The following is a 12,208-nucleotide window of genomic DNA, read 5'->3' as shown; positions in this document are numbered from 1 at the left end:
ATTTCATCTTGGTAAAACTAAACTTACCTTTCCTGTGTGACATGTAACATCAGGTCCAACAGTAGCTTAAATATTACTGAATTTACCACTCTAGTATAACATGTCAAAGGCCTAAAATACCTTTAAATATTGAGCCTACCAACCTAGTGTAACATGTCACATCAGGTCTAACAGTAGCTTAAATATTACTGAATTTACCACTCTAGTATAACATGTCAAAGGCCTAAAATACCTTTAAATATTGAGCCTACCAACCTAGTGTAACATGTCACATCAGGTCTAACAGTAGCTTAAATATTACTGAATTTACCACTCTAGTATAACATGTCAAAGGCCTAAAATACCTTTAAATATTATTGAGCCTACCAACCTAGTGTAGCATGTCACATTAGGTCCAACAGTAGCTTAAATATTACTGAATTTACCACTCTAGTATAACATGTCAAAGGCCTAAAATACCTTTAAATATTATTGAGCCTACCAACCTAGTGTAGCATGTCACATTAGGTCCAACAGTAGCTTAAATATTACTGAATTTACCACTCTAGTATAACATGTCAAAGGCCTAAAATACCTTTAAATATTGAGCCTACCAACCTAGTGTAGCATGTCACATTAGGTCCAACAGTAGCTTAAATATTACTGAATTTACCACTCTAGTATAACATGTCAAAGGCCTAAAATACCTTTAAATATTATTGAGCCTACCAACCTAGTGTAGCATGTCACATTAGGTCTAACAGTAGCTTAAATATTACTGAATTTACCACTCTAGTATAACATGTCAAAGGCCTAAAATACCTTTAAATATTGAGCCTACCAACCTAGTGTAGCATGTCACATTAGGTCCAACAGTAGCTTAAATATTACTGAATTTACCACTCTAGTATAACATGTCAAAGGCCTAAAATACCTTTAAATATTGAGCCTACCAACCTAGTGTAGCATGTCACATTAGGTCCAACAGTAGCTTAAATATTACTGAATTTACCACTCTAGTATAACATGTCAAAGGCCTAAAATACCTTTAAATATTGAGCCTACCAACCTAGTGTAGCATGTCACATTAGGTCCAACAGTAGCTTAAATATTACTGAATTTACCACTCTAGTATAACATGTCAAAGGCCTAAAATACCTTTAAATAATATTGAGCCTACCAACCTAGTGTAGCATGTCACATTAGGTCTAACAATAGCTTGAATATTGCTGAATTTACCACTCTAGTATAACATGTCAAAGGCCTAAAATACCTTTAAATATTGAGCCTACCAACCTAGTGTAGCATGTCACATCAGGTCTAACAATAGCTTAAATATTACTGAATTTACCACTCTAATATAACATGTCAAAGGCCTAAAATACCTTTAAATATTGAGCCTACCAACCTAGTGTACATGTCACATTAGGTCTAACATAGCTTAAATATTACTGAATTTACCACTCTAGTATAACATGTCAAAGGCCTAAAATACCTTTAAATATTGAGCCTACCAACCTAGTGTAGCATGTCACATTAGGTCCAACAGTAGCTTAAATATTACTGAATTTACCACTCTATATAACATGTCAAAGGCCTAAAATACCTTTAAAATATTGAGCCTACCAACCTAGTGTAGCATGTCACATTAGGTCCAACAGTAGCTTAAATATTACTGAATTTACCACTCTAATATAACATGTCAAAGGCCTAAAATACCTTTAAATATTGAGCCTACCAACCTAGTGTAACATGTCACATCAGGTCTAACAATAGCTTAAATATTACTGAATTTACCACTCTAATATAACATGTCAAAGGCCTAAAATACCTTTAAATATTGAGCCTACCAACCTAGTGTAACATGTCACATTAGGTCTAACAGTAGCTTAAATATTACTGAATTTACCACTCTAGTATAACATGTCAAAGGCCTAAAATACCTTTAAATATTGAGCCTACCAACCTAGTGTAGCATGTCACATTAGGTCCAACAGTAGCTTAAATATTACTGAATTTACCACTCTAGTATAACATGTCAAAGGCCTAAAATACCTTTAAATATTGAGCCTACCAACCTAGTGTAGCATGTCACATTAGGTCCAACAGTAGCTTAAATATTACTGAATTTACCACTCTAATATAACATGTCAAAGGCCTAAAATACCTTTAAATATTATTGAGCCTACCAACCTAGTGTAGCATGTCACATTAGGTCTAACATAGCTTAAATATTACTGAATTTACCACTCTAGTATAACATGTCAAAGGCCTAAAATACCTTTAATATATTGAGCCTACCAACCTAGTGTAGCATGTCACATTAGGTCCAACAGTAGCTTAAATATTACTGAATTTACCACTCTAGTATAACATGTCAAAGGCCTAAAATACCTTTAAATATTATTGAGCCTACCAACCTAGTGTAGCATGTCACATTAGGTCTAACAGTAGCTTAAATATTACTGAATTTACCACTCTAGTATAACATGTCAAAGGCCTAAAATACCTTTAAATATTATTGAGCCTACCAACCTAGTGTAAGCATGTCACATAGGTCTAACAGTAGCTTAAATATTACTGACCTACCACCTAGTGTAACATGTCACATCAGGTCCTAAAATAGCTTGAAATATTCCTTGACTACCTAACCAAGCCAACTGCTAACGTACATGTACATCAGGTCCAACAATAGCTTGAATATTCCTTGACCTACCAACCTAGTGTAACATGTCACATCAGGTCTAACAATAGCTTGAATATTCTGACCTACCACCCTAGTGTAACATGTCAATCAGGTCCAACAATAGCTTGAAATATTCCTTGACCTACCAACCTAGTGTAGCATGTCACATCAGGTCTAACAATAGCTTGAATATTCCTGACCTACCACCTAATTAACATGTCACATCAGGTCCAACAATACTTGAATATTCCTTGACCTACCAACCTAGTGTAACATGTCACATCAGGTCCAACAATAGCTTGAATATTCCTTGACCTACCAACCTAGTGTAACATGTCACATCAGGTCCAACAATAGCTTGAATATTCCTTGACCTACCAACCTAATGTAACATGTCACATCAGGTCCAACAATAGCTTGAATATTCCTTGACCTACCAACCTAGTGTAACATGTCACATCAGGTCCAACAATAGCTTGAATATTCCTTGACCTACCAACCTAGTGAAACATGTCACATCAAGTACCAACAATACCTCAGACATCCCAAAACTTACCACTCTAGAGTAACATGTCAAAGGCCTAAAATACCTTTAAATATTGAGCCTACCAACCTAGTGTAACATGTCACATTAGGTCTAACAATAGCTTGAATATTCCTTGACCTACCAACCTAATGTAACATGTCACATCAGGTCCAACAATAGCTTGAATATTCCTTGACCTACCAACCTAGTGTAACATGTCACATCAGGTCCAACAATAGCTTGAATATTCCTTGACCTACCAACCTAGTGTAACATGTCACATCAGGTCCAACAATAGCTTGAATATTCCTTGACCTACCAACCTAATGTAACATGTCACATCAGGTCCAACAATAGCTTGAATATTCCTTGACCTACCAACCTAGTGTAACATGTCACATCAGGTCCAACAATAGCTTGAATATTCCTTGACCTACCAACCTAGTGAAACATGTCACATCAAGTACCAACAATACCTCAGACATCCCAAAACTTACCACTCTAGAGTAACATGTCACATCAGGTCCACAGTACACTTCATACATAGCATCAAGTTGTGGCAGACCCCATATCTGTATCATGACGAGGGTTTTCAGTCGGCACAAGGTGATCAGGCTACTGTGGGCAACATCATGTCGCATTTCCTGAATCTATAAAGAGTACAAAGTAGATTTCAACATCATATCAAATATCTTGAATCTATGTACAGTCTAACCTGTACTAATGGTCACCTCCGATCAGCGGTCACCTCTGTTCAGCGGCCATTTTGCGACGCCCCCCGACAGATTTTCCTCTATTTTATCACTTTATTCAGTGGCCACCTGCCGTCCGCGGCCAGCGGCCACGGAATTTGCCTCCCGACCGCCGTATTTGACCCCTTTCAGCGGCCATTTTTCTTCCAAAACCAATTATTTTTAGGCAATAATCGCCGAAGATACCCGATTTTTGAGAAGCATGTGGTTGCTAAGTTTCGCGTGACTTCACCACAAGAACGAAAAATGACATGAGCTTCTCAATTAAAACTGATAACCAAAGGTGTAATCCCCTACTGTTATGATCAAATGGCCAGTAATTATCGGCAATTAGTGTGTCACCTCGTGTCAATTTTGTTGTTCACAGTTTGACCTCGGTTAAAGATAATACTCAATAAATAATTACTAGCATAATATTTGTGATTTTTTTTTATACTTCTGTCATCAAAATACTATTAAATTAATACGAAATTAATTGTGTTTGAAAAAAATATAAACCACTCTATCTTTTACGGAACGTAACGGCAATCTAAGATTTAGCGTAGACAATAAGGGCGGAGAGTAGCTTCCCTTGCCAAAATGGCGAAAATTGTAAACAAACTTGTTTTGAAGTTGGAAAATTGTCTGTAACAATTTTTGTAGTAAAAAAACCATGCCGGAGTTTTAGATTGCTAAGAAGACCATTCATATTGTGAAGGCAAATGCACGTCATTGTATCCTGGTAAAATTATAATGGAAAACCCAAAAAGAAATGGGCCTCAAGGTTAAACTGGTCAGAAGTCTGAAAAATACATATACTGGCTGCACCTCCGATCAGCGGTCACCTGGCTTAAGCGGCCAAATTGTCTGCTTCCTTTGGCTGGCTGCTTAAGACAGGTTAGACTGTATAATGGTACAAAGTGGATTTACTAATCATGTCACATTTCATGAATCTATAAATAGTATAAAGTGAAGTTATGCATCATGCCAAATTTCCTGAATCTATAACCAGTAAAATGTGGAATTATTCATCATGCTGCATTTCTTGAATCTATAAATGAATTTATGCATCATGTCATATTTCCTGAATCTATAACCATTAAAATGTGGATTTATGCATCATGTCACATTTCCTGAATCCATAACCAGTAAAATATGGATTTCTGCATCATGTCACATTTTCTGAATCTATAACCAATAAAATACATTCTCCATGCCCACGGGCAGAATGTCGAGCCCGCCAGCACCTTTGGCCTCTAAGTGTGACCTTGACCTTAGACCTAGGGACCTGGTTCTTGCGCATGACACTCTGTCTCATAATGGTGAGCATTCATCAAAATCCCACCAAGCATAAAGAAGAAATGCTCCGGACAAACTTCAATTTGACCTTTGACCTCTGTGACCTTGATTTATGAGATAGGAACATGATGTAAACATTCATGCCAAATATAAACAAGACTGGTCCATGCAAGTCAAAGTTATGAGCCAGACAAAATCGGAAAGCCGCAAAGATGCACGCACGCACTGACGGATGCACGCACATACACCAACCTGCCAAAAGTGACGACTATATCAAGCTCACTGCAAGCAGGCTCGATAAATATGTGGATTTATTCATCATATCACATTTCCTGAATCTATAAATATTCTCAGGCTCTTTCCTAACTTCAAATAAAGAAATTCTACATATAAAACAAAGTAGGTGAATCTTACAGAATCTTTGGAGGCTTTTAGTTCCATGTATTTCTGTCCTTTAATAACAGGATCCATAAACAGTATTCTTCCATCCTCCATTCCAAGTAACAAGTAAGTATGCCTTAAAATATAAAACATAGATGGTAAATAATCACCTGAAATAATGGTAACGTTATGAATACATGATTGTAAATTGTGCACTTTATGCAGTCGTAAGTTATTTAAGATCACAATCAATATTTTTCTTAAAAATATAAAGAAATCCACATATTATTAAAGCTAAACATTAATCCAGAAAGCGACTTCAAGCTGCCACTGGCAAAAATACAAATGCAATGTAGAAATTGAAGCCTTAAAATATGGTTGCTACTCAACCATTTTCCCTTTAATTTGTTTGAACTTTCAACAGGCTATATCTGTATTCATGTTTCTCCAGATTTCACATAAAACAAGTGACTGAGTGGCAATACAGAAGTCGCCTGCTGGTGGAAAACTTTGTTAGTGTTTGTCCCTTGTGGTTGTTGGCAACAGTGTTAGTCAACCACACTAGAATCGTATGCAGGGAAACTAGAGCATTTGTGGACAGACCTACCAAATCTGCACTAAAAGTGTATGGATTTAAATGTCCATCACTCAGATGTAAACAATTGCTTCAATACTGTTCGAACTTAAAAAGAACAGAAAAATATCCGAGAAATTTTCTGTCCCAATGTTAGGTACGAGAAAAATAATTATTTTTGTAAATTTTGAGGATGTCCCAACTTCATGGCGGTAGAGTTGAGTATACACAGGCTACAACAGTTTGATATAATCTCATTTCATACCTGATAGGACAAGTTTGTCCTTCATCAGTCATCATCATCACGGTAGAGTTAAGTATACACAGTCAAGCATACACAGGCTACAACAGTTTGATATAATCTCATTTCATACCTGATAGGACAAGTTAGTCCTTCATCAGTCATCATCATCACGGTAGAGTTAAGTATACACAGTCAAGCATACACAGGCTACAACAGTTTGATATAATCTCATTTCATACCTGATAGGACAAGATAGTCCTTCATCAGTCATCATCATGGCGGTAGAGTTGAGTATACACAGGCTACAACAATTTGATATAATCTCATTTCATACCTGATAGGACAAGATAGTCCTTCATCAGTCATCATCATGGCGGTAGAGTTAAGTATACACAGTCAAGTATACACAGGCTACAACAGTTTGATATAATCTCATTTCATACCTGATAGGACAAGATAGTCCTTCATCAGTCATCATCATGGCGGTAGAGTTGAGTATACACAGGCTACAACAGTTTGATATAATCTCATTTCATACCTGATAGGACAAGATAGTCCTTCATCAGTCATCATCATGGCGGTAGAGTTAAGTATACACAGGCTACAACAGTTTGATATAATCTCATTTCATACCTGATAGGACAAGATAGTCCTTCATCAGTCATCATCATGGCGGTAGAGTTGAGTATACACAGGCTACAACAGTTTGATATAATCTCATTTCATACCTGATAGGACAAGATAGTCCTTCATCAGTCATCATCATGGCGGTAGAGTTGAGTATACACAGGCTACAACAGTTCGATATAATCTCATTGCCATTGCCATTCTCTGTGGCTCTATGAGTAATTACTGACTGACTAGGTGGCTGGATAATCACGCTGTAATACCAAAACAGACTATAGTCTTGCAATATTAAAACATGCTGTAACAGTCAATAAATTACATATAGGAAGAGACTTTTATGAAGACATGGCCAGTTTCTTATAACCTCATTCCAGCTCTCTGTGGCTTTATGAGTAATTACACTGTTATAAAGAAATAGACATAGTTTTGCAAAATTAAAAGAGGCTGTTACATTGCTATATAGAAACAGACTATGTCTACAGACTAGGGCAAATTCTTACAATCTTATGTCCATTTTCTGTGGCTATTTTAAGTAATGCTACATTTTTGCTTATGGGAAAGGATTTTACTATGTTTTCATCTGTGCTGGCAAAGCTCATCTTGAGGTAATGAGGTGCAGGATTACTCACATATGATACATGCTGTCATAATGAAATTCATTTACATTTCAAAAAGCTATTCTGACATTAAACTGTTGATAATGAATGATATTTGTGTGGGGTGTTTTAACAAGAGAGTAAACTTAAACATGTTTTCAAGATAACATGCTCAGTCTGGTTAAAAGTTGTACAAGAGCACCGTCTATGGATGCCATTGCTCGTCTGCAAGTGCTGGTCAGTATGTAAAAAAATGTTACAGTTCAGAATTTCTAAGTACAAAAAGGGCCATAATTCTGATAAAATGCAGGTTAGAGTTATATTTCTTGGCCTACATAGTCTCCAAATGATGATTAATAAGTGTGCAAAGTTTCAAAGCTATATATATTTATATTCACATTCTGCAGTTGTAAATCCTTCGCTATTTCAACAGTTATAATATATCTTACCCAGGTGGTAGGTTAGATGTGTCACCACTAATATAGGGTAGTTGTAAATCATGAACATCCCAGATAGCTATACGGCATGATGGGTCTGTTCTGAAAAACACAACATTTATAATGTAGGATTATAAAGTACAACTGTTTCTTGAACTCTTTTCTTGCCATTATCTCACTCTATCTGACCGTTCGTTTGTGTCTTTAAAATGGTCACGGAGATTAAGCTATATCACTGTTTTGAATGTAGACTGTGAAATTAATAAATTTCATAGGAATAAGTATTGTCATTTCAGAAAAAATGCTATTTTGTTAGAATATGACTCTGAAGATTTCAAATTTTTCAAACAAATCTGAATTTCATTTGTTCATTTGGATTCAGTACCACAAACTTCTATGAAATTAATCCCGAATGAAACATAATCATTTTACAATATCCTAGAATTTTACAGGCAATATAAATGTATACAACAGACCGGTTCAGGTGTATTTCATTACAACAACAACAACCCAGTAGCACAACATACTACAGTTGAAACTCCATAGCTCGAACTTGCTTATAAATCTCGAAATTCTGCCTATCTTGATGACATTTTCAACCTTATGGAAATATAAGCAAGTCCCTTCCCCAAAAAAGTGCGCAAAATCGAATTTCAATTATCTCAAAGTAAAACACTTGATCCCTTGGAATTCGAGATACAAAGTTTCAACTGTATTATAAAAGCCATCAAGATGTGACTGCATACCTTGTAGTATAGACCCATATTTCTCTGTTTGTTATCAGGAGGAACGCAGCATTTTTCTCCCTACTGTAGCACACACTGAGAACTTTCTGTAGCGGGGAAATATCTGGCGGAGGGAGAACTGTAGTAATATTCTTACGATTGCTTCGACAGAAGATTCTCACACTAAAAAGAAAGAAACACTAAGATAACAATCATGTTAGTGTGTTACCGTATTTTACATCAAACAATCTACAGTCAATATTCTTTCACTCAAACTCGATAATTCAAACACAACCCTTCATTTGAACTCATCGTCTGGTCCCGGCCAAATCCCTATGTAATGTATATTGTTTAATGGCTTGAAATGCCGTAAACTTGAACAAATCAAGTTTGAGCGAACGAAGTTTGACTGTATACAAATATTCGTCAGCAGTTTTAAGTAAATAAAATGGTCTTGTTTAATTTTTAGCTATCAAAAAGACAAAATGTTTTCACTTACTGCTTTCCTCTTATAACTTGTTCTTACATCAAATACTGAATTACTTTTATTTTAACTTTGCTCTCTCTCTGAATTTGTTTCAAAACAATCTGCTGATCAAGTAATAGTGCAAATGGAGCAATTCATCCTATATAACTAATCAAGGATAAACTAGCACTCTGAGATCTGGTTCCTAGCTATACTCACCTACTATCTTCTCCTACAGCCAGCACTCTGGTAGTTTTTTCTTGGCAGCTTGCCAATGACAAACTAGAGACCTGGTTCCTGGCCAGACTCCAGAAAGTAAAGAAGTTGTTGAGATGCCACAATGTGATGTTTCTACAAGTACTGATATACAGTAACTTGTCATCTGTGAGACCCATCCACATTACTCCATCAGCTGATACCACAATCCTAAATGATAAGTCAGGGTAGTATAACATAATTATTTTATAATAAGTGTAATTGTTAAAAATCCCTATTTAGGCTAAATATTTACAATATATCTGTTAGACTGCAGAAAAGCTCTACTGGCTTGAAAATAGTCCTCACATGAAACAGAGGGAGAAAGACTGACATCAAACGGCAAGCTTGTTTTTCTAGACTGATCTAACTCAGCTCTACAATCGTATTGTCAATGTAATGGGAAGGAACTTGTGAGAAATAATTGCCGCAAGTCAAACCCATTTAGTAATAAAAAGACAGTGTGGAAGTAGAATAAAGAATGAAGCTGAAATTCTAATTAAAAGGGGGTATTACTTCATGAAACATTAGTGTCTGAATCAAGGACCTTGTGTCATATGATGTGATTGACTATTTTAAGTTTTGAAGCAAATCCACCAAGTAATAACACAGGTACAGTGAAAGTGCATCTAACCTTTAACCAAGGTGTGGACAAGGACATCGATGCTAGGCAAGTAGGGTATCTTTCCATGTACCTCATAAAGTCGAGCTACAGGTTACATTAATGGTTACATTTCTCAAAACCAAAACTCTGTTAATAATATCAACAAATTGAGTGGAAATACCTTATAGATAAATTGGAGTCATGGTATTCATGGTTACAGCTTTTATTGTTTGTTTTTTCTTTTTTTTTGTTGGGTTTAATGTTGCACTGACACAATTACAGACCATATGGCAACTTTCCAGATTTGATGATGGGGGAAGACCACAGGTGCCCCTCTATGCATTATTTTGTCATGGTCTGGCACCTGGGTAGAGCCACCTACCTTCCAAAAACCAGCTGTAATGGTTCCTCACATGAAGAATACAATGCACTGAGTGAGGCTTGAACCCACATTGATGAGGGGCAAATGATTCGAAGTTAAAGACCTTAAACACTTGGCCGCAGAGGCCCCATTTATTGTTTGAGAATGAAGCCTTACATGTACAGTAGATCCATGGTATCCAGTGACCACATTCTGATGGAACCATCCAGTGAACTTGTGATCAATATAGAGGAAGTTTCTGGATGTAACAGAAGACCAGTCACAGCACGAGAATGACCTCGAAACGTGTGAACCAGTCCACCATTCAAACTCCATATTTTCACTGAAAACATTTCAATTTTACTCATAATCAAAACATTAATATATGAATACCCACAATATAATTACAAAGTATTTACCTGACAATTTTCTGATAATCACTGCATCTGAAATTCTGAAGAATGTTGAATGATTTTGTGTTGAAGGAAATAAGTGATTCTATCACTTACTATATGGTGAGCCATCAAATGAGGTTTAAACTCGCTTATTGTTTTGCTGTTTACACCACTTCTACAGATTTTATGAGATATTTTGACAACTGATATAGTGTTTTTGGCCAAGCTAGACATGACAAGGCAGAACTATAACTGAAATAAGAAAGCTTACCTTCAGAGTCAACAGATGATGTCACCAAGACTTTAGCTGAAGGTGAGAAACAAGCCCCTGTGATAGACATTGTATGTGCTCTGAAACATAACACAATATTGCTCATATATTATATAGTCTTCAAAATGTTCATTCTTGTATTTAAGTCTAAAATGGTGCTAATTAATGTAACTAGATACGTCATGTCTGGATATGATTTGAACTTGTAACTTGCTTGTAAAATAAACATAATTATTATAACAAATAAACTTATAACCTGCAATGGTTCCATCATGAAAAATTCTTCTATAAAGAGGTTGGAGCAATATAGCGGGAGGAAAAGTCATTTAAACACAAAACAAACAACTCTTTAATACCCTTCCCACTTATATTCAAGAAATGAATTATAACAGAAGCATGTTTTAACATATGATTTACATTGTTGAGAAATGGTAAAACAGGGACTTTAATTCTAGTATGTCTTTTATCTAAACATGGTGATGAAGAAGTGAAGTGCTATTTCATGGTGTATTTATGGCACCAAATAGAGTAGAATGACAAGACGTCAACGCCTGTGTTTTAAAAGTGTTAAAATATGGTAACATGTTCCAAAGAATAACTTAGTTAACAGGAGTGCGTTGGCGTCTAAGCAATTATTTTTTGCACCTATAATTTTATAATAACCTATACAGTGTATGTGAATTAAGCATAACACCATTCTGTTATATCATTTTTATTCTGAAACATCTTTTACATAAAATAGTTGACCAATTGTAATTATAGCACTCTTTCTCAGTGCCCGTATGGCGCCAAATAATACACTGTCATATCAGATTTCCATGATTTAACAGAAATGTGCATGGATTTTTCATCATTATACATTAGAAATAAATATAAAACTGAACATTTTACAAAAGTAGTTCCTTCATATCTATATCTAATGGTAATATGCACTAATTTTTATCAAAATTATCCTTAATATTGTAACTTTAAGGTTATACAGGGTCCAAATTAATCAACAATTCAAGTCTAAAATTTAGACTTAAACTTTAAACTACTAAAAATTCATGTT

The 12,208-nt window shown here is 35.6% G+C and overlaps 1 protein-coding gene across 8 annotated transcripts in view; it reads right to left on the bottom strand.

The window, feature by feature from the left end:
• The window catches only part of LOC123529192 (uncharacterized), a 98,937-nt gene that overhangs the window by 70,845 nt on the left and 15,884 nt on the right, over positions 1-12,208 (bottom strand). For all 8 annotated transcript variants that reach the window (XM_053522358.1, XM_053522359.1, XM_053522360.1 and 5 more), the window contains 8 exons: positions 11,158-11,237; positions 10,669-10,834; positions 9,491-9,697; positions 8,827-8,988; positions 8,093-8,182; positions 7,149-7,301; positions 5,636-5,738; positions 3,689-3,841 (listed from right to left, as the gene is read on the bottom strand). In XM_053522358.1, coding sequence (XP_053378333.1) covers positions 3,689-3,841; positions 5,636-5,738; positions 7,149-7,301; positions 8,093-8,182; positions 8,827-8,988; positions 9,491-9,697; positions 10,669-10,834; positions 11,158-11,237 — 1,114 coding nt within the window. The remainder of the gene's footprint in view (positions 1-3,688; positions 3,842-5,635; positions 5,739-7,148; positions 7,302-8,092; positions 8,183-8,826; positions 8,989-9,490; positions 9,698-10,668; positions 10,835-11,157; positions 11,238-12,208) is intronic.

This window comes from Mercenaria mercenaria, chromosome 13 (genome assembly GCF_021730395.1).
Source record: "Mercenaria mercenaria strain notata chromosome 13, MADL_Memer_1, whole genome shotgun sequence".
NCBI classification, from domain to species: Eukaryota; Metazoa; Mollusca; class Bivalvia; order Venerida; family Veneridae; genus Mercenaria; species Mercenaria mercenaria.
The sequence above is the reverse complement of the archived record's forward strand: the minus strand, read 5'-3'. Positions and strand labels throughout refer to the sequence as shown.